We start from the raw sequence: 24,979 nt of genomic DNA on the forward strand, positions 1-24,979 counted from the left end.
AACGTAGGCCAGTTTTTGGAGCATGATTCGGAAGAGTCATCCTTACTAAACATCTGATAAAAAAATGGGCTTAGTAGCTATTAGTATAACCTGTCAGTATCAGAAAATGTAAGCAACCAATATCGACTAGAAAAACCTTTCAAGCGAGATATTTCAAAAACTGTGAATATTTGACTAGAACTATTCTACACAAAGTACCCTTTATTTTTGATGCAGAATCCGAAAAAAAATATAAAAAATGTGGGTTTCCATTTAAAAAACCAAAGTTGGTGTCTGTGCAGGAAAAGTAGAACACCCTGTATAGTTGAATATATTTTTAATTTGTACAATCCGAGAAATGTGGCAACACAATAAAAAGAAAAATCCATATATTCCTCATTTTAACATAGATATTGGAATTTCCCGCACTAGTGGGACACGCTGTATAAAAAAATACTCGTATCTAAACATTGTCAAGATATCTCAATAACAATGATGTAATGATATTTACATAATGTACACAAAAAAAAATAGAATAAAAAAAACAGTAGTAGAAAACGAAAAAAGACCTAATCGGTTTGGAAATATACGTCTAAGCTAAGTAATTTTCCATTAAATTATTTTCCATTGACACATTTTGAGATTCAAATAAGTTAGGATTTACCCTGACTAAGGTGGCAGAAGATGATTCGAATTTAACTGATGGACATTTAACTACATCAGACAATTTCCTTTGACACACAATAAAGTTAATCAACAGATGGTGATTCATGCAAAGTATATCTGCATTTCCATTACCTAGCAATGCATTCGGGAGAACACTGCAAACAGCAATGCAAGTTTGGAATTCGGCGCGTCTCAAAGGAGCCCCCGATTTGTCAGTTTGCACTTAGGAGCTTAGGTAACACGTCAATGACCGCATTAATGTTTACGTAAGTTCCCTTTAAAATTTGTTTAACGTGTGTGTATTTCACGGGATGCAAAATACTAAAACCAAAACAAAGATGTGGTTACAGTACAGCTTTCAGCTGGATCCTGTACAGAGTGAACCAATTATTTCTATTATTGACATCTTTGTAAATCGTAAAAGGTACGAAGTAGGTTAAATTAGAAAAAAGTTGTCTCTTTATGCACTTGAAGGCAAAGATCCAAATTTTGTTTACAGTAACTTTTATAATTTGGTTTGTAGGCTTCAGGGCTGAAGAATTTCCAAGTCGCTTGCCACATAGTCAGTTTCTTGACGTTTTGAGAAACATACTCCTCTCTTTTTCAGAAGAAGGTAGTTCAATCATTTTTTTTTAATTTCTTCTCTCTCTCTCTCTCTCTAAAATCTTGGTATTACATAAGTCCATTAAGAGTCCCGTATCTGCCCTGTGCTTCCCGCAACTGCTTACTTTTTTGTTGTTATTCTTTTAACCCTTTGCTAATGTGCCTCCCTCTTTATCCAATGCAGTTATAAACCGTGGTCTTGTAGCACATCGTGCTTAGAGAATGTTTTGGGAAAAGCTACTCCTATCGCCTTTGAGGTGTTATAAATTATATTGATATTTCTTTCTTAAGAAGCGCTCTATCTTATCAGTATATAGAGTAGATATTGGATCCCTCATGACCAAGAACGGAAGAATATTGTTTTATTTGTCCATGGTACACATTATAAACATATTGCCAACACATTTAAACCAACAGTTTGATTTATATGACTTCTAGGAATTTCTTTCGAAGGCTTCCATGTATATATTTGCTGAGACTGAAGGTAAAGGTGAATTTACTGCTTTTTACATTAATTTATAAAATTGAACCATAAAAGATTTAAAAGAGAAAGAGATCCATCTGGTGATCACTAATTTACAAATTCCTCTTCCTTCCAAAGGTCGTCCAAAGCTTATCTAATTGGCAACCTTAAGGGCGCCATATTTTTAAATAGTGTTTTCCACAAAGACAAATAATTTCAAACATTTAATAACTGAGTAATCTAAAGCTTATCAAATAATAGGAATGTTATGTCATGCCATCTGGGTATTTTCAAAGACGACGCAGTAAAACGAATAAACAGGTGCAAAAAACGGTCAAACCATCAAGGTTTTAGGTACTGAAATCTACGAAAATACTAACTTTTTTATATACAACTCCACATGTAAATATTTTTATAACATTTACTTGCTTAGTCCTACATATTGTTTACTCTTATTTATGAGTACGTGAAAATAATTCTTAAAACAGCAAACGCATGTTTTACAAACCCTTTTTTTAGTTATTATTTTACTTGAGTAAATTTAAATAGTACCAATGAATAAACAGAACATCAAGGATTTTATTTTTGTGCTACTTTTGTTCTACACGTTTTACTTTTCAAGATTTCAGTACCTAAAAACGTCAGAAATTTGACTATTTCTCGGCCAGGGATATGGCCATTTTAAGAGATACTATATTTAATTTCTGAACATATTTCTGCAGTGTTTGTAAATTATATAAATAAATTTAAAATTTGATTCATTCTGCGATAAAATGGGTTCATTTTGAAGAGAAAATTTCTACCGTCCTAATGTAAACCTTGTAAAAAAAAATAAAAAAATAGAATTTTTCCACCTATCGTATTATTTGACACAAATTTTTTATTATTTGTATTTAAAACGTATTTTCTTTTAAATCGTGTATAAATTTATTGTTCTGTCGTAGAAAAAATTAAAAATTTAGATCAAATAATATGGAAGATGAAAAAAATGTATTTTTAAATGTTCTTTCAAATTCGGAGTAATCTTAGAACCACAGAGTTCAAATAAAAACTTCCCTAACTTCTTAGTTTGGTTTGTGAAATGATTGCCACGTTGTCAATGTTAGCTTCTGACGTATCAAGAGACACATCATCTTCAGAAGAAATTGTGAAGCTGTTTCAGAATTTCTTATGATACCAGAAATCTTTTATCTGCATCTCATATTCCCGGAAGAATTGAAAAAAGGTAGCTGTCATGGAATCGATTTTTTAGAAAAGCTGGATAAGTTTTTGATAAGTACATATTCACATAATATTCTATCTCCCTTATTTTCTTACTTTCGTATTTAGCAAAAAATGGTAAAGGCCAAAGTCGTAGGAATTTTTCATTGACCTCAACACCCTACTTAGAAAACAATTGATTGTTGTCGTGCAAAGAAGTTATTGTTAGCATACTTTTGTGGCTATATCTTCCTTATTATTAGATACAGATCTATCGAACTTTATGTCACTGTATTGGTAAGAAAGCATTCTATCCAAAAATACAATGCCTTTTGTCAAAAAAATTTATTATGTTCATTTTCTTTATACGTTGATCAATATCAGAAATTGCCATGGTACTTACTTCTGTTCAATAAAATAATGATATTATAGTCCAGGCGTATCTGTTCCGGGTTGGGTAAAACGCATATGATCGGAGATTTTTGCTTTAACGGCTTCTAAATAACATCAGAAATGATAATTTTTCTAGCAAACACACAGCTACTCCGACGATCTGAATTCTCGAGTTCAAAACTGCGACGCTCGGAAAAATTTCACTTATCTCAGCTTCTAATGGACCAATTTCGATGATTTTTTTTAAATCGATGTCTGGCAACTTAAAAAATTAAATTATCATATTTTCAACAACCTTTTATTATTAATTATTGGACTTTTGACATGCCGATAAACCGTTACTTTAAAAAATGATTAATTTATAATGTTTATTTATTTACTATGTTAATATTTACGACCAGAATTTTTGCATGTTGCACCAGGTAATACTAGTAAGTTTGTTTAAATATTATAAAATTGTTTAAACAATAATTATTTAAATAAATAATTGAAAATTGGTATTAATTTTTAGTTGTACGATAAATTTCTAAAAATCTTTAAAAAAGAATAAATTGTGAATAATTATAGTTTTAATTTTTTCGTTTAGGTACTTTTCAAATATTTATCTAAAATTTATTTTTTATTTAGGTATATAAAAAATCTTTTGGATACTTGAATGAACAGTACACACTTTTCATGATTTTTCAAATTTTAAACTATTTATTTCAATTTTTATTTACATTTAATCTAATCCAATTCTTTTACTAGTTGGTGATTTTTCACATGCCTCATCAGTATTATCACACTTTCTTCTGACATGTCTTGAATATCTTTGGGTGACATTTTAAATGGGACGCCCGTGATTGCAAATTTTGAAAATTTATATCTGGAGAGTACTCGGAATGACAAACCTATTAGTTCAAAAAACAGCTCTTATACCTTTATAGTTTTACTGTAAATAAGGGTTAACTTTAACAGGCTATAACTCCGAAAATAATGGGCGGATCATCAGGTTTTTTTTTTTAAATTCTCGTCTTTCCGAGTACTTTCAAACCATATTTTAAAATTAAAAAAATTTGAAAAACATTAAATTATTGCAATTGTTTATAAGCGTGAATATTGCGCAAATGTTTAAACAATTACCACAGCTCACCTAATCGTCCGATTTGAAATTTTCAAAAACCATTTTAAAACTTGAGAACTCTTCTTTCGTGGTGACAATTTCCTGTATTCAAAGGCTTTAGATTTTCAGAAATTTGATTTTGAAAATTTTTTAATTTAAGAAAAAATTAAATGTAAAAATTATCGAACCGAGTTGGATAAAATTTGGTGTGATGATTCTATGCACTAAGAAGTTTATTTGGGAAAATTATGAAGATCCTAGGTATTATTCAAGTGTCTGAAAAAAAAAAAGACAAATAAACTAGCATTTTTTGCAATTTTTTAAATGATTTTTTCGATTTTTGCAATAACAATAATTATTTTGAATTGCAATTAACTCTATCTTGTTCATAATTTTATTACAAAACTTTTTTCCTCTTCCATTTTTGTCTAAAATGAATAATTGTTAAATTGTCGACGAGAAATCCAAGAGAAAAATGAATTTTTTGCTAGTATTTTACACTTTTTTGCAATAATAATTAAGCCCGCGTTTTTTTTATTTGCATAGAAAAATTATCATTTCTGATGTTATTTTTATCCTATTTAAAACAGATACCGCCTGGACTTTTATGTTCGTAGTTGATCTTTAGAAGAGCAAAATAAATTGCAGAAATTTTTTTATATCTGGGAACTAAACAAATGTGTCTGGAAATAAAATTAAGAGAGGTACAACTAATGTCTGCGTCAGGTCAAATTTTGATCTTTATTTGACGAAAATGGTTATAGCACTAGAATGAAGTGCTGTAAAAATAGTTTAGACGTCATTTTAATGTTACGACGAGTTTGATAACACCTTCATACCAACCAAGCTCTTTTAGTTATTGCTTCTTTATTTTCCAATTAAATGAAATATCTGTAGAAAACAAAATATTATTCGAAAAAAATAACTGATAGTTCTGAGGCAATTTTTAGACTAATTTTTATTTATTATGTTACCGATTTGAAGGTTAATTTTGATATGATAAACTTACTTTGATCAAACAATTTTGACAGAAATTTGATACTCTGCCACGGGCCTAATGTGGGTACATCATAAGTCGCCCTTAAAACTTACATTTGCTCCTTAAAGTCACTTTAAATTCGTGCTGGGCTGAATTATAGCAAACACTAATCATAAAATCGTAAGCCGATTCTGGCTAAACTCCTACTGCTAATGAAGGAACCGTTTAAATTCTGTTCTGTAATAGACACTTGTATAAAATTAGGGTGAATCTTTCCCCAGTTAATGAGACCAGCGACCCTGACGCCACTATATCTTACGTCTCCACCGACGGCCTAACAACCAAATTGCAGATGATATCTCCGCGAGCAGCAGAAGAAAATGCGTGTGAAGATACAAGAACGAGATTACGAGGCACATGCAATTAAGTTTAAATTTAAAAAACAAAATTGGTTCCGGTGGCACGTGTAGGGGAAGCAGGGGGAAATTTCGAATTTAATTTGGTAAAAAGGATTTCGGTTCAATTTGATGCTCCTTACGTATGCATACGCGTTGTAGTGTATAGGATGTTGAGGCGGAATAATGGATCAGCCAACTAAATGGCAATTTGAAAACACAAAAGACTGAAAGCCACATAGAAAAAAATAATGAGCCTAATAATTACCATTTTTAATTAACTATAATACCATTACTATGGTGCCTTTTGCATTAAAACAGCGTATGAAGGTAATAAAGATATCAGTTAGTAACGATGGGTTAATCAATTTATTTGTTAATGCAATTATTGCATACACACTAATAATAATGTAAACATTTTATTAATACAATGAAATTTGCATTCCATCGAACTTTAAATATTGATGAGACAGACCGCAATAAGAGGAACAAAGACAGGAGATCTTAATAGTAGAGCAAGTACCATTTGAAACTGTGCGGACAAAATATTCATTTACTTTGTCAAGCGTTTTATGTCTAGATTAGAGTACTCCTTTACAGGTTACAGCTTTTAGAGAGTATGGCAATTATCCACCGATTGGTATCCCTCAATGTAATCTTTTAAATACATTTTTATTTCGCAGTTTAGAGGAACGTAGAACGATTGCGCACTTGATATTTTTATATAAGTTATTACCTACATATAGTCCAGTTGGTAGAGGTTCGGCGTGTGTCAAACCTTGATAACCCGGAAATAATTACACAGGTCTACTTTAAATGATGAGTACAATAACTGGCTAATTTGCTGACAAAGTATTTTATCAGGAAAAAAAGTTATTAACAATTTAATCGTGAAAAAAATTGTTTTTAGTAGTTTTCTTTAAATAACTCAGCGGGATGACTTTGTACGAAAAAATGCTTAGGACATGATTTTGTTCGTAATAAAAATAGCTACAAAATGGCGGTGGTCCGATTACGAAATTTGCAATAACAAAGCCGTGAGATTGAAAAAACGGTATAAAACGCCAATTTTTTTAAGTTGCTGTAAAAATGTCAATTATAAACAAAAAGTGATAAAACTTTCGAAAACTATAGTTCAATATATATACAATAATGACGCTAAAGCCGAAAATCAGGAGAGCAAAACTTTTTGTTCTATAAGGTGTTATACATTCATCGGCATCTGAAACTCGAAACTTTGCCAAATTTGTTCGAAGCTTTGCTGACACTTGAAATTTGGTACACACATAGTGTAAATATGCAGAAACCAAAAGCAATTTGCAAAATTCAAGTATCTTCATTTTTGCAGTTTTGGTAAGGTTTTATACGTCACCCTAGTTTTATACGTCACCGTTTTTTTAATTTTTGGACGTATATTTATGTATATTTATAAAATATTCCATTACGGTAGATTAGCCAGCATAATTACCTACAATTTAAAAAAATATATATTTTCATCGTTTAGATCCTAAGCTACTTAACATTTTGCGCCTGTTAGCCGTAGTCGTACATTATTCAACATATTAACATAAAACAAAATCGTACGTGTGGGGTAAACCTTTAACTTTAAGTAAACAATTGTTTAAATTTACTGTTGCATATTTCTAATAGTATACAAGCGCCGAAGAGCGGAGCTCGCGCTCGAAAATGAAAAGTTAAAGGTTTACCCCACACGTACGATTTTGTTTTATGTTAATATGTTGAATAATGTACGACTACGGCTAACAGGCGCAAAATGTTAAGTAGCTTAGGATCTAAACGATGAAAATATATATTTTTTTAAATTGTAGGTAATTATGCTGGCTAATCTACCGTAATGGAATATTTTATAAATATACATAAATATACGTCCAAAAATTAAAAAAACGGTGACGTATAAAACTAGGGTGACGTATAAAACCTTACCAAAACTGCAAAAATGAAGATACTTGAATTTTGCAAATTGCTTTTGGTTTCTGCATATTTACACTATGTGTGTACCAAATTTCAAGTGTCAGCAAAGCTTCGAACAAATTTGGCAAAGTTTCGAGTTTCAGATGCCGATGAATGTATAACACCTTATAGAACAAAAAGTTTTGCTCTCCTGATTTTCGGCTTTAGCGTCATTATTGTATATATATTGAACTATAGTTTTCGAAAGTTTTATCACTTTTTGTTTATAATTGACATTTTTACAGCAACTTAAAAAAATTGGCGTTTTATACCGTTTTTTCAATCTCACGGCTTTGTTATTGCAAATTTCGTAATCGGACCACCGCCATTTTGTAGCTATTTTTATTACGAACAAAATCATGTCCTAAGCATTTTTTCGTACAAAGTCATCCCGCTGAGTTATTTAAAGAAAACTACTAAAAAAATTTTTTTTCACGATTAAATTGTTAATAACTTTTTTTCCTGATAAAATACTTTGTCAGCAAATTAGCCTGTTATTATACTCATCATTTAAAGTAGACCTGTGTAGTTATTTCCGAGTTATCAAGAAAATGTCACCAACAGTAACTTTTCGGCCTCTGCCGACTGGAGTAATAACGCAATTGACTGACCTTCTTTACTTTTAAATCGTTTTTTGTATCGTTAAATTTTCATATATACTTAGATTATCATCTAGTTTTTATTTATTGTTTTATTTACTTGTGTCACGAATTAATGTTCAAAAATATTCTCCTCTCTTTCAAAAGTGTGATAATATAATTTGTTTTAAAATCAGTTTGATATTTTTTATTGTAATATAGCCATAATTAAAAAAATTACATTTGCAAATTAAATTTTATATGTTCTACATTTTTTTACTGTTTCGTCTGATTGATTAAGTATGCAATATTTTGTATTGTTACTGTTTAATTTACTTAGGTATCTCATATGATGCAGCATATGATGTAATTTTCTGTTGTACGTACCCTGTAATTAGAATTTCTGTAGGGTAGTGTACTGTCTGAATAAATAAATAAATAATACGATTGATTTATAACAAGTTGATTATATTAATTTCCAACGGAGAGGCCACCTGGAAATCAAGTCAAGGTCATTTCGTTTGACTTAATCTCAATTCAAGCCCCGCAGATCACCTTATAGGGCTAAGCTATCCCCGAATTCAGGTTCAGCGACCTCAAAAGCATACATACTTACAGGCTAACATTCGTGAAAGGCCTTTTCTTTACTTTGACCTTGAAATGATCTTAACTTGACCTAAATGTGACCTTGTAGGACTAAGCTATTCCCGAATTCAGTTCCCCCCCCCCAAAAAAAAAACTTATACAGGGTGTTAGTAAATAAGTGCGAAAATTTTCAGGGGGTGATTCTACATGAGAAAATAATGGCAGTTTGCTTATAAACGTATGTCCGCAAATGATTCGTTTTCCGAGATACGGGGTGTCAAAGTTTTTCTTAAAAACTAACGATTTAATTTATTGCTCTGAAACCGGTCGAGATGTGCAAATAAAATTTGGTGGGTTTTAAGAGGTAGTTATGGCGCAATTTTTGACATGCAATTTAGAATTTTATGTTCATCATTGGAGCGCGTACGGGTAATAATATCAATTTTTTAAAGAAAATAATGGTACGCCACTGAGATATTACAAATCAAGAACTACCTAATATAATAACATTAAACCAGAACAATAACAGAAAATAACACTAATAAAATTTTGAAAAGGCGCAAAGCTACAACAAATGTTCAAAATGACCTCCCTCAGACGTGACACAAGATTCAACTCTTCACCTCATTGATTGTCATATTCGCGCAAATATTCCTGGTATATTTCTTATTATCTCACAGCCGACTATAATTCTATTCCTCAGGTCATTAACATTTTCAACGGGAGTGGAATAAACTAATGACTTAAGAAAACCCCAAATGCAAAAATCAAGAGGATTTAAATCCGGCGATCGAGCAGGCCAATGTTCCGTACCTCCCCTACCTATCCAACGGTTTGGATATACTGTGTCTAAGTGATTACGTATATTAATGCTAAAATGGGCTGGTGCACCATCATGCATGTACCATAGGTGTTGTTGTAAGAACAAGTAATTCTTCTTGTAGGAAATTAAGATAAGATTCACCTGTTAGTCGTTGTGGGAGGAAATATGGACCGATTAAATGATCATCAATTACCCCAAGCCATACATTTACGGAAAACTGATGCTGAAAACGAGCTTCAAAGATTCCATGGGGGTTTTCCTCAGCCCATAAGTGATTGTTATGGAAATTTCGTATACACTGTCGTCCAAAAGTAGCCTCGTCAGTAAACAAAACGGCATTTAAAAAATTAGGAATTTGAGCGATTTGATGATTAATCCATTGGTAAAAAATAGGCGCGGAAAAAAGTCTCTAGGTAGTAGAGCTTGCACACGTTCAATATGAAACGGATACAATTGCTGTTCTTTAAGAATATTAAATACAGTGAAGTTGCTTGCATTCAATATGTTGTCAATTTTTCGAGTACTTGTTTCAGGTGACTCCGCAATTAACTCGAGAACTGCTTCTTCTAGTTGCACAGTTCGTACTTCTCGAGGGCGCCCACAGTCAACTGTTTGTTTCTTAAATGAACCATTTTCGCGCAAACGTTGATGAAGACGAGCAAATATTGTGTGATGATGTACCCTACGTCTTGGATACAACTCAGCATACAATCGTCGAGCTTGCCCACCATTTCCATTACTTCAACCATAGACAAAATGCATGTCTGACAATTCCGCATTTGTAAAATTTTCCATTCTTTTCGATAAAAGGAAAATTAATTACTTATTAACACTAATATTATAGCAAACTAAAAGCTTAATGAATTAATAATTACGAAACGCTAATTTGACATTTTTAACGGACAAATGTTGACAGTAGCCTACTAGGGAATGTACTAAAGAAATAAAAAATGCGCGTTAAGGTGTTTTATTTTTTTGCATCAAAACGGCGCCCCATACGAAGAAAAGGCAAGAGAGATTTTTTGTCACAAATTGAACGAGGAATTCAAAAATGATTTTTAATTTGTAATATCTCAGAGGCGTACCATTTTTTCTTTAAAAAAATTGAGATTATTACCCGTACGCGCTCCAATGATGAACATAAAATTCTTAATTGTATGTCAAAAAATGCGTAATAACTACCTCTTAAAACCCACCAAATTTCATTTGCACATCTCGACCGGTTTCGGAGCAATAAATTAAATCGTCAGTTTTGAAGAAAAACTTTGACACCCCGTATCTCGGAAAACGAATCATTTGCGGACATACGTTTATAAGCAAATTGGCATTATTTTCTCATGTAGAATCACCCCCTGAAATTTGTCGCACTTATTTACTAACACCCTGTATACGCACTAGTTGAAATTCAATACATACAAGCCTTTTCTTTAGTTTGATCTTGAAATGACCTTGAATTGACTTGAAGGTTACCTTTAGGGTTACGCTATCTCCAGATTCAGATTCTGCCAGCCTAAGAACCTATACACTCACTGGTCAAAATTTAATACGTCTTTTCTTCAGTTTAACCCTGAAACGACCTTTACCTGACCTCCAGGCGACCTTAGATACTCGTAGCTAAGCTATCCCCGAATTCAGGTTCAGTGATCCCAAAAGCATTGTACCTACTGGTCAAAATTCATTACATGACTCAGTTTTTGAATCCATCAACTTGAAACTTCGCGAAGCTTACTCAGACCTACAGCCAAAATCACATATTTATCTCTGAAACTATTCATAGAATAGAATAGAATAGAATAGAATAGAATAGAATAGAATAGAATGACACTGTCACTGTCAAAAACTGTACATTTTTTGTCACAACTATTACACTAAAAGGGGACATTAATATTAAACAGTAACGAAAGAAAGGATCAAACAATCAAAGGGTCATAGGATCACTTTGGGCCCATGACAACTTTTCAGAAAGTCAAAAACTATAACATACTGCAATTTCAGCAAAATCGACTGGGACCCATTTTCCATTGATTTTGTGCGGGGTTCTTTGCAAATTTGTCTCTCGTCAAAATCAGATAATTCTATTTTAGGCCATAATTGTAAAGTATCCTCAAGAAAGTTTGAATTTAGGAAAGAAGATCGTTTTCCTTTGTGCTTGAAAATAAAGTGTCATAAAATTATTTTTATTCAGTAAACTCTAAATAGATCAGCTAATAAATGTTTAAAATATTCTGTCTTTGCAGAAAATAATTTGAGAGAACGGCAAAATTGCGGGAAAGGCACGTTTAATTCGAAACTCCCGCCGACAATATTTGATTTAAATTATCCACTTGCTATTGTTTTAAGTCAGCCAATTGTATTATCATACCGCGGGGTATTCCAAATTCCCAAACCCAAATTTAAAACTGCCACTCATTAAAATTATAACCGAGTTCGTTACCGATCCGTACAACACAAACCTAATTTCCGGCCCTGAATGAGCCCACTCGATTTTATTAAAAAAAGTTAATAACACTCATTTCCTACCTTGGTGGGGGCCAGCTTGCTGGATGGCAGGAAAGCCGCGAAGCTTCCCTCCAGGGTGTCGGGATTTCCGCAGATGGCGTGCGAGGTATCGCAGTAGTAGGAGCACTTTCCGTGGAAGCACAGGTTGTCGGACGGGGAGACGAAGAACGTGTTCAATAGGTCGCCTTCCGCCTTCTGGTACAGCTCCGTCGTCATGTTCAGCAGCCTTCCGGTGACTGGCATCGCCCGTCTGAAGCCGAGTAATCTGCAAAGGCAGAGATAAGGCTATTAGCGTCGTATATTACGACAAATATCTTTAATGTCATAAAATTTATGGTAACTAGGCTTAGTGCACGTGCAGAGTCTAACAGAGCCGGCGCGGGGGTCGGTGGCCTTCGCAGCTGACTCGCGTTTTGAACTGTTCAGTTATTTATGGAACCTTGTAGTAGTTGGTGTCGAGTCGATACCTTTCATTTTTACTTTAAATTGTATTCGCCGTGTGTATTAGAATAACTATTTATAAATAGTAACATAATTTACATTAATAACTATCAGTTGGAGGGAAAAGTGAAGTAAAATTCCAAAAGAGAAAAGAAATAGACGGAAGTTATTTCAAATCTGGTTTGACAGTGATCCCAAAAGTTACATGGTCATACGTATTAAAAGAAATGACCTGTTTTGTACTGTGTGTGAACGCATTATAAATTCTTGCGACAAAACTAAAGTGACAAGACATTTGAAGAGCCATGCCTCGTCCAGCGCTGAAGACTCTGTATTTTTCTATGAACTTATAGACGCCTTTCTTTCAAGCAATATTCCATTAAACAAACTAGAGAACTCAGTGTTCCGTAATTCCGTAAATTGGAATCACATGGACTATCTCTAAATGAACAATTTTTGATATAATGGATGATGTACAAAAAATATATACGATGCCAATAATATACGCCCAGTCAATAGTGCGATAAAAGAAAAAATGCAAAGAGTGTTGGAAAAAATCCAGGATACACCATTTTGGGAAACATATTATGTAAAGTTTTATCTGGTACATATCAGGAGTTACCAGCAAATATATTAATATATAGTTCATGCTTCAACAATTTCTCATGTTGTCCGTTGTCAACATTAGACGTTGAACGGTAATTTTCTCTACACAAGTTAATATTAAGTGATAAACGTCGCCGTTTCACTAAAGAAAACTTAGAGAAGCAGGTAGTAATATGTTTTAACTCCTTCCAATATGCCGCGGAAGCCTTGTCTCAACACTAAGGTTTATCGGGTAAGAGGTGTTATTTAAATTTAGGTATTTTATCCCCTACTTAGCCTTGCTCTTTGGTAATAGTACCATGTTGCGACATATTTTCTATAAACATATTAATATTTTCATTCGTAACCTAACTACGGTTCTGTAAAACTCCGCGCCGCACTAAGCTTAATGATAACTTAGGTTTTGTTAGTAGTACTAAGAGAATAAAGAAGATAAAGAAATGTGAAATAAAAAATACTCTTTCGACCTTGTTTCTAATACGTATATTTCCATAAATTGTAAATAAAATTGAATTGAAAAAAAACAAAACAAATAAATAAATAAATAAAAATCTACTATTTTTGTTATCCTCAACCTATATATTAATGTATATCAATCGACAGGAAATTTTGCGTAGACTTACATTGACCGAAAAATATTAACTGTTTTCCTACATACACCCAGATATTTCAGAAATTACTAGGGACGGAATAAAAGTGTCAATATTCCTTCAAAAATAACTTAGGTATGGTGCTAAGTATACATTCGACTATTCATTTTGCGTGCTATCTTTAGGTCTCCTAATAGTTAAATAAAAATATTCAGTGAGTAAGTGACAGTTAAAAAAATATAGATATCTGTAAACATATTCGCGACTTAACGGAAATCACTCCCTATGAATATTAATATATTTAGCAGTAATTCAGTTAGGCATGTAGTCATATTTTTTGATAATAGTCCAACTCATTTTTGTCAGCAAATAATTCATTTAAATTAAAACAGTTGGCAATGATTGTCTTAAAAAAATTGTACGTGTAATTCAACTAATTTAGATACAAAAGACAGATTAAATATAATACAATACAAAAGCAGCAATAAATATAAAACAGTTCAAAAATTAACTGTCACAATCATTTTAAATCATAAGTTGAACAGCAAGAACAGCACTTTCATGTCTTGAATCGTTTAAGAAATAAATGGCATTACATTATGCAAAAACAATTATTGTAATTCTACTGTTTTTTTAAAGAATTAAGATTGATATAGATGTACTGAATTGGTACATAAAACAGGTGAATTATAAATATTTTTTTATATAGGGTGTCCCGGTACTTGATAAAAAAAGTCGAGTACAAATAGACGAGGTGAAAATAATATCATTTCTTCATATACATTTTTTTTATAAGGGCCTTCGTTAATAAGTTACGGGTCCTCAAAGGTGAAAATAAATTTTTTTTTATTTATAGTCTCCAAACTACTAACTTCAGCAAGATGCAAATTTGGTAATCAATGACACATGCATACAAGTTATTTTTGATGGTGTAAGTGAAACTTCATTATGCCCAGAACGCCAGGGACGGACTATGCCCAATGGTTAAGAACCCAGAATTTTTGCATAGATGACGATCCCAATCTGCCTGCATAAAAAATAACTTCCCTGAGCAATGTGCCAACAATTATACCCTCTTGATTCAACTCGGTAAAATTAACAGTTTAGGAAATATTTGTGATTTTACGTCACAGTACACATCGAGCTGCGCCTTCACCATTTTTTGCTCTTAATTTTTAATTAGACATAATTACCATGTTAGAACAGTATATATTTTAAAATAAGAGCCTAAAAAATCTTACTGTCTGCTAATGAAATTTTCCTAACAAAATTTGACAAACACACTTTACACACAACACAAAATAGACAAAAATAGGAATAAGTTAAAGTAAGTTAAAAAAATAACTGAAAAGAAAGATATCTCTTAAAATACATTTTCAATATGACCACCTTCCAACTCCACACACTTCCTAAGTCTAGAACGTTGTTTGTTTGTACACGAAAAAGCATTTCTGGGGTATGTCTAATATTATCACAATGGAGATTAATTCTTTGTAGCAATTCATCCCTTGTCTATACTGGGGTTGAATATACTAAACTTTTCAGGAAGAAGTCGATCGGGTTAAAGTCTAGAGAACGTGGTGGCCATGAAATTGGTCCTCCTTTCCCAATTCATTTATTATTAAACACAATGGATAAATAATTTCGTACATCAATATTAAAATGGGGTGGAGTCCCATCGTGCATGAACCAAACGTTTCTTCGGGTGTCTAATGGAACATCGTCTAATAGTGGCTACAAGTTATTTTGCAAAAACTCCAAATATCGATGTCCATTCAGACGTTCCTCAAAAACATATGGACCTCACTATTCCTGCCCATACATTAATAGTGGGTAATTTAATAAGTTTATACGTTTTTGATAAACGTCTAAATGGACATCAATATTTGGGGTTGAATACTTACTTTAACTTATTCTTGATTTTTTTCTATTTTGTGTTATGTACAAAGTATGTAAGATTTTCTAGGCTCTTATTTTAAAAATACTGTTAATTTTACCGAGTTGAACCAAAAGGGTTGGCAAATGCTTCAGGGAACTTATTTTTGATGCAGGTAAATTGCGATCGTCATCATTGCAAAAATTTTGGGTTGTTAACCACTGGGCATAGTCCGTCCCTGGCATTCTGAGCATAACGAAGCCTCACTTATAACAAAAAAATAAGCTGTACGCATGTGTTACCGATTACCAAATTTGCATCATGCTGAAGTTAATAGTTTACAGACTGTAAATAAAAATAACTTTTTAATTTTCACCTTTGAAGGCCCGTAACTTGTTAACGAATGAACGTATGAAAAAAAATTATATGAAGAACTTATAATATTTTGACCTCATCTATTTGTACTCGACTTTTTTGTATCAAGTACCCCATCCCTCTCCCTCCTCACCAACTACCAAAGACTGTCATGTGACATTTCCCTGCTTACTGGTTGTGTAGATGTTTAATCGTGAATTCCATCTCACAGCCACCTAAACGATCACTACTCTCTATACTCTCCGACGCCGACCCCCGACAATTGAACCATCCACCCCCAACCCAAATCCCACGGTTGGGGTCGGACCAACCCCAGTTCTTAGCGAAGCCTGACATCACTTATCCATGCTTAAGCTTATGAAACCGTTCAATCTTGAATTCCATCCTACACCCATCTTGTGGAATGTGAAACCCTGGCTGTAGGTTCGACTGCAGTAGTAAAATATTTCGGTAGATTTATTGACCAATAATCTGTTAAGTGCATCCCCCCTGACCTTTGGGGATGGTTTAGGAGGTTGGTGGGGGTTGCAGGGCTCGGTGCCCATTGATAGTTTTAAGTCTAGTAATGGTATAAGTGTCTGTAAGCTCGACTACAGTAGTGAAATATTATGGTAAGCCAACTGACCTGTAATCTGTCAAGTTCATTACCCTGATCTTTGGGGGTGGTTTTGGGGGGTTGAAAGAGGTTGTAGAACTTCGTGCCCATTGAGACTTTTGATCAGCATGACGAGGACGAAGTTTAAATAATAAATAGTTAATAATAATAAAAAGTTTCATAAAAATTGACCGGTGTTCAATTGCCAAATGTTTTGTGCGGGGTTCTTTGACAGATATTAATATTTTTAGAGAAAAAATATATCTTCTAGAGCTGGGCTTATAAGTAAATACGTATCCTCCGACAAAGGTAACTAACCAAAATCAGTTCGCAAACTTTTACGGCCGTTAGTTTAAAAAATATGATCCACATTAGGTATACGTCGTTCCTGAAATGACGATACAGTTGCCTTATCTCAATATATTTCTATTTCTGTATATTTCACGAAGATAAAAAGTACCTGGTGCAGATGTAGTAGCACGCCATTTACAACTTTTATTGTGAATATAAGGACATATTATCGCAGAAATTACCTTCAGCACCGCGTTGAAAAGCTCTTTGAAGTACCTAAGCGCTGTCTTACAAGGGCAATAAAAATGATGTAGCACCTCACGTCAGTTTCTCTTATTTTTTTGTTTAAGCGAGTAAAATCGACGATAAGAAAAATTTAGAATTTATTGCAAATTCCGAGGTTTAAAAAAGCAGCTTTTATTAAAAAAAAGGAGAGGCGGTATGAAACAATTCATCAATATGTCTAGTCTAAATATTTCAGACTCGACGAAAAGCAATATCTGATATTAAAAACAAATGGAACAAGGTAGGTCTCAAGAAATTGTAAATATTACAAAAAATACTGAAAAAAACTAATTTATATTTAACCATATTCCTGCATCGGCAGACGCGAATATACATATGTTATAATGGTTTTTAAGCATTCTTCACTAAAGAGTGTCCCAAAATGCACAAAAGACGTAATTTTGATGGAAAACGTCTCCTTTGATGAATTTTTTTTCAGAGAAGAAAAAAGGTAGTTTTGAAAAAAACTGTTTTTTAAGTGATTACAGACTGCACAAAAATTAATTAGAAATTTGTCTCAAAAAACGGTATGAATCGGGGTCGAAATCTGGTTTGGGTCATCATTTTAATTTAATTAAAACTTGATGAACAGAACCATAGGACGAAAAAGCCGAATCGTGCTGGAAACAATTAGATTTTGGTTTCTTCAATGTCCGGAAGGTTTTTCAAAAAAACAATTTATTTGCGGTAAAAATGTGCGAAAACCTTAATTTTTTTCCATTTTAATCATGATTAAGCTCAAAAAACGTGACCTTTTATTTTTTTTCAAAAGTTTGACTGTTTGAAATAAAGAAACCATTTTTTCCTGTTTTTTTTTTTAAATTCGTGTAAAAGATGAAAAAAAATAAATTTTCCCGAAAAGTTGTGGTAGCATGTTATAGGACATTTATTCCACTTTTCGAAACTGCTCTTCAATCCGCTGTACGACCATTTGTCGCCGAGATATCGATGATTGAAGACAAATGGATCCTTTTCCATTAAAAGTTTAACATTTCGATGAAAAATGGTCGTATCGAAATTTAAAAAAAAAGGAAATTGAAGCTCAATAAACAAGCTATCTGGTCCATGCAATGGCTTAGCTGAAAAAAATGTTTCCAAGTCCGTGGACTCAGAAAAATAAAAAAAAATTTGCAAAATTTGTTTGTCACGCTATTATAACCGCAGCTCCTAAAAAATTTCGACCGAAAGATCCAAAAACTAGAATCTTCAAAATGCTTTTTTTTAATTCCCGATACGACTATTGTTTTACCTAAATACAGTATGTCAAAAATTTCGGAAATTTTTTTGACCCTTTAATTCTTTGCATTAGTAAAGACTAATTTTGTAACAAACTGCATACAAAATATCGCTATAATTGAACAGTTTCTGGACAGGACTACACTACCTAGCGTAATAAACAGTCTTTTATTTAAAATGGCTTATAATTCTGAATCTGATATTCTATGGCTGAATCCGCCATAGATTCAAACTGTATTCAGTGTATCTTTTTAAAAGTAGGCTTTTATTAAAATTTGTGGTTTCATCATGGGCGTAGCCAAGACATAGCCCCAGAAAAAGCTAAAAGTAGAGATATATTTTTATTAACTATATGAATCTGTGAAAATAAAATTGTATCTATATTTTTGTACAAAATCCGCCCCCCTCCAGCAAGTTTAACCCACTCCCCTGGACACGATTCTGGCCACACCTATAGCCTTTACGACATGACCAAAATATAAGCAAAATATGTATGCTCGTTGCTGAGCTGTTTTGAACCATTTGGTGATGGGTTGAAGGATGTGCAAACAGACGAATATTTGCAGACAAGGTTTCAATGTTTACCCATTTGAGATCATTTAGAAATGATAATTCCGACTACAAATGAATATATTAAATAATAAATTTAGTTACGTAATTGAGGTCATGCAAAGCAGAAAAATAATAGATATGCCACTGGAATAAAGTGGCTTTCAAAATTTCGGTATTTAAATAGACACTTTAGTTCCCAGGTAGCTAAAGGTAGATAAATTCGTTAGCCTATCAAAAACTTAATTGACTTTGCAGATAGAAAATATATTCGAATAAAATGGACGCCAAGTGCATGCTATTCGAAGATTATGCCAGGATTCACGTTTAACAAAGCTGTGAACACGTTGCAGACATTAAATTGGGGTGGAAATATGTTCTGGAGATATCGTCACGGATCTATTTTCTATAAATCACTACGAACAGGAACGCGATTTTGCATATTTCGCGTTCCACTTCAACAAGATAAAATCCAGGAAAATTCTCTTACCCAGTCGCTTTCTGACCTGACCATTTAGAGTTATCTAATCTATAAATAGGAAAATAAAAAAATACATATTTCCTTCAGTTTATTAACTCTGATAAACATATTTGCTTATATATAGCTGTACAGGGCGATTTATTTGATTATAGCAAAAATAAACTGGATGGATGTTTCCACTGAGAAAATAAGTGCAAAAAGATATTCAATAAAATAAACGATACGCAAGCGAGGGACCCCTTTGAATGAGCCTACTTAAAATAGGTACTCTTAATAAAATATTCGAAGATTTGCTGACCACATTCAAGACAAGTCTAATCGTCGAACAATTTGTATTTGTATATGATTACCTTAATACCTTGCCCCATAGATCACGATTTTTTTTTAAAACAATATAATCAAGCGCCTTTAATTCGCCAATGAAAAAGCAAACGTTAGGATTTAAGAAACTATCCAGATGGGCTTTTACAAAATTCCCACGTTAACATAATTACTTGTTTTGATTTTCTGTTTATTATTTTCATATATCAAACGCAGGACACCGTTTCCCATGAATTCACTTTAATTCCTTTGGTCCACTTCATTACTACTTCATAGTATTGTTCCAGTGTAATTTCAAATTTTTGCTCAACTTTCCAATCGGAACCACGAAGCCTTCTCCAACCATTCTACGCAGGGCCCACTCCCAGCAAACGTAGACATCCAAGTCCAAGGTGACCCAAACCTTCCCTAAGAAATAGGAGAAGGCGACGGAGATATGAAACTCTCCGAACTCAACGAAATTCGGACCTGGCGTTATTGTAACAACAACTGCAAAATAATAGAGGTCAATCATATTTTAGAAGTTCAAGTAGAAAAGTAGAAAACCGGACTGCGTAATCGAGCCACCAGTGGAGGTGCCCCTGCCTGTGACCGAACGTCGACCCTGAACATCGACAGATTTATAACCAGGGATGGGTGCCTGGCCAGTGCCTGCAGCACGATTAAAATTTAACAATTGTTCTATATGCAAATGTTTATAACCAATATCTATTGTAACATGCCCAAAAAGTCAACAATAAAGCATAAAATTATACTAACTCCGTATATGAGTTATATTCTCTCAGAAAAAATAGCCACTTCAGCTCACACAGCTCGTCAAGCTGTTCGCCTAGGTCAATCCTATCTCTACGGCGTAGACCCTCAAAGGGTAGCAGCCCTTAAGCTGCCAAAGACAACAGTCTCAAAGCTGCCAATGAAAAGACAAGGTTTTTCCGAAAAGAGTTTCTATTTGTTAATAATTTTACAACTGCTTAACGTTAAATTTGTATTTTTCTTTTTTTGTCTAAGTATAGTATAAACTGTTTGGTTTTTTTACCAGTACGAAGGACATAATTACACATGATTGTACACTAAAATACACTAAAATTGTAAAAGAAATAAATAATCGTTCGATTACAAGCCGATTACAAGCAACTTGACGACTAACACAGCTAGGCAGCTTGCGCGATTCTTCCACTCTACTAATAAGTCACAAGATTAATAGAGTCGAACGTGTGTAGATATTAAAAGAATCTTACTAAAATTTTTACATAATATATAAAATCACTTTCTTTTTTCTTTCGTTGATATTGAAACAAAGTTCCTTTAAGGTTTCATAGGTCGGCACCTATGGTAAATTTCTTACCCCGTCGCTGAACCAGCTAATGTAACTTCAAATATGACGAACTTTAGTTGCAGAGCATGCACAATTGGGAACTGGCTGTGCATTGTGTCAAATCTTATTTTAAAAGGAAGACTTATTAAATAGCAAATTTCTACACCACTCGAAGTGAGGTTGGGCACGTTATTTTTGTGAGTGGGTGTTCGTCCTGAGCTCTGCCATGCCACAAAAACTAAAGTTTAATTCTTTTAAATAAGACACAGTATGAAACAGTATTTAACAAGTAACCTAGCAAACTCAAGCAAAAATAAATAAATAATCTGTTTACCACCTGATTTTTATAACATAACACTTAAGATTTAGAGGCTAGTTGTCAAGTAGCTACTGGTACCAGTATTCTTTTCCGTGGCGTTTAAAATTTCGGGTTCAAAGATCCTATAGTCTTCTCTTAAATGTTGAACCAATCTGACAGACATTTTCTTATTCGGTAATCGACGCAATCTATCTGATACCGTTTTCTTTGCTCCTGACAAATGTAGGCTCTAACCATATCAACTCTCTTGATTTGTATACATCCTTTTTTATAATGTACAAACACTTGAAATTAAAACACAAAATTTCACTGTATCGTCACTGAACACTAAAATAAATAACTTTTATAACTTACGCACTTACACCACATAAAGGCACTTTATGTACAACCTTCCCCAAACCAATAAAGTAAAAGATTAAGCAAATATGTAAATAAATGAAAAAGTGCTGTTTTCGGACATTCCTGTTTTAATCAGGTGCGAGGCCAATCGGCTTTTCCGCGCCTTCAAAGGCGACACAACAGCGGTTTTTTAGTGTTCGAAGCTTCGTCCTCATTAACAGAAAATAAAATACTAAATTAATCTGTTTTCACAAAATTATTTTTTTAGTTTTTTTCCGTTTTCACATTTCTAATTTAACTTTCATTCATCAAATTCATATTTTATAAAAATTCATGAATACTTTTCCTTTTACACAAAGAACCTGATAATACCCGAATAGCATGGATTCATGAAGGGCAGATCCACAGTGTCGAACCTTGTATGTAGCACCCAGTTTATTGCCGAAACGTTGATTAGGAGGGGTCAAGTGGACGTCATCTATACTGACTTCTCTAAGGCATTTGACAGGCTTGATCACGGTAAACTGTTGTGTAAGCTCGAAGCTTGCGGTGTCAGTAGATCCTTTCTCCAGTTGCTAAAATCATATATTTCCCACCGTGTTCAGTTTGTACGGTACCGTGGTCACAGCTCTGTGTTTTTTTTAATCAAACATCTGGTGTGCCGCAAGGCTCCATACTTGAACCTTTGCTTTTTATTTTGTATATTAATGATATCGCCCAAGATCTAAATGTTCACGTCTTGTTGTACGCTGATGACCCTCAAGCTCTATGTAGATATTAACTCCGAATTCGATTGTTTGCAACTACAGCATGACTTGAATCTGCTTAATGTATGGTGTAATTGTAATCGACTGCCCTTGAATGCTTCCAAATATAATGTTATGTCATTTGTTCGTAAAAATAGTAAAATTTGTTTTAATTATACTTTAAATAATCATACTTAATCGGCCTGAATTTGTTAAAGATCTCGGCATCATTTTTGACGGTAAATTAACATTCAATAAACATATGGAAGAATGCATAGCTGGAGCGTATGATAATCTGGGGTTCATACTACGTAACAGTAGAGATTTTAAAAGCATATCTACATTACGCGTATTATTTAATAGCTTTGTTAGGCCTAAATTGGAGTACGGCTCTGTAATTTGGTCTCCAAGTTATAATTGTCATATAACGGCGTTAAAGTACATCGAAGGTTCTTTAAATCCGCAAGTTTCATAGTGGATGGGATTTATCCAACCAGAAGGTATTCACAAAACTTATTATTGAAACGATTTGAGATGAGCAGTCTAATTAGAAGGAGGATTATGAATTCTATAATTTTCCTATACAAGCTTGTTAACAATGGTATGGATAACATTATGCTTATCTCTGTTGTTAGCTACAGAGTTCCTAGAGCCAACGCTAGATTTAATAATTTATTTGTTGTTGTTTCCTACTCCCGTACTAATATTTTGCAGTGGTCTTCCTTATATATGATGCTAAGAAATTTTGAAGATACGATTTTGATAACATTGAAGAACGGCTGGATATATTTAACTGTACGCTTGCGGATATAAAGCGCTCTTATACATTTTAAGATCTGTATTTTATTCTTATAACTCATGTTTTATTTTTGTCTTTATTTTGTAATATTTTTATATCATTGTTAGTTATCTTATATTGTTTTGCCGTTGTTTTTTTAACTATTTTTGATTTTCTATTCCGTTTTTATTGTCTTTCTTTATACCATTTTGCTGTTTATTGTAATTATGCTACTCTTATGTTACATATTTTCTGTTTTTATTCATCCTGTAAAAGGGTTCTCATCCCGTTGGATGAATTAAATTAAATAAATAAATAAATAAATAAATAAATAAATAAATAAATAAATAAATAAATTTATTTACGTCTCAAAGCAATACATCCTCTTCTACCAGCAGCAGAGGAAGTCATATGTCTGTATGTTCACAACATTATCGCGGAAATAACAGAAATAAACTTTTCCTCAACTCGGAAGATAAATAAGAGACGCCGTTCATGCGGGTTCGGTTGTCGCGGCCGGCCTGCCGCCGCCGAAGTTGAAAGTTAGACCCGTCACTCCCAACTTCCAGTGCGCAATTCTCGCCAAGTCGAAACAGTAAGTTTGTTTAAGTGCAGAGGATGGCACTCCCGCACCGTTCCGCTCCTGCACCAGACAAGAATGACAAATTTACTGGCGCCCCTTCCCTGCCTCCGCGTCTAACAAATAACCGCATTTTTCACTGGTAGCCTAATTTATACCCTGGGGCCCTCCGGAATCTATATTTACAGTCACGCGTCCTCGGTATCATGTCATGAGAAATGTCTTCGGGACCGGATGCTCCGGTGGTCTCCTCTTTCCTTTTAATAGGCGGGAGGTATTGGTCATGTCAACGCTCTGTCACGCGAACTCGCTGGCACAAAGGTCTTCTTCTTCTTTTTTAAAATATGACCTCTCCGATTGCGTATTTATCTTGTTACTAATTTCATTTGGGGAATGTACAGCACAGTACGACTGGAATTTTCATATCCCCCATCATATCATAAATTTTGCGTTACCGATTTCAAATTCCGCACTATTACATGTCATACTTTATTACAATTACACAATTATTCCATTTATTTGTTTTTTTTTTCTTAAAGGAGGAGGGTCAAGCGCGGTTTCAGCCCAATTGGAAAAATAAAAAAGTGCATGATTTTTATAGATTAGGGCTAGAAAAACAAAATTCAATCGATTTTAGTCCAAACAGATCCACCCCCCACCATCCACTGCCCTACATACTCCCCAATAATGGACTCAAATTCAACTACTATGGCAGGCAGTGAGAAAAATGTCATTTTACACATCCCTAGGGCCAGACAAGCAATATTCCGTTGATTTTGGGCTAAACGGATCCAACGCTCGTCTTCCCATACCCTGTTACAAAATTTTTATTTATTTCGTTTCATTTATTTTATTCACACTTTTAATATAACACCTATATTTACTCCATAATTACTCCAATTTATCCTCACACTAACACCGTGAACCACCCGTATTATGGAACCCGTCTCACATCTAACGTAGATGGCGCGTTACCGGAATTGTAAAAAACGGGACGGTTTTTACATTCGCTCTCTTCTG

The 24,979-nt window shown here is 33.5% G+C and overlaps 1 protein-coding gene across 1 annotated transcript in view; it reads right to left on the reverse strand.

The window, feature by feature from the left end:
• Positions 1–24,979, reverse strand: part of LOC108915366 (extracellular serine/threonine protein CG31145) — a gene marked incomplete at its 5' end in the record, with an annotated part of 56,748 nt that overhangs the window by 7,378 nt on the left and 24,391 nt on the right. The window contains 1 exon segment of the mRNA XM_018721388.2: positions 12,258–12,501. Coding sequence (XP_018576904.2) covers positions 12,258–12,501 — 244 coding nt within the window.

Source organism: Anoplophora glabripennis, unplaced genomic scaffold (genome assembly GCF_000390285.2).
Source record: "Anoplophora glabripennis isolate ALB-LARVAE unplaced genomic scaffold, Agla_2.0 scaffold1293, whole genome shotgun sequence".
Lineage (NCBI taxonomy): Eukaryota > Metazoa > Arthropoda > Insecta > Coleoptera > Cerambycidae > Anoplophora > Anoplophora glabripennis.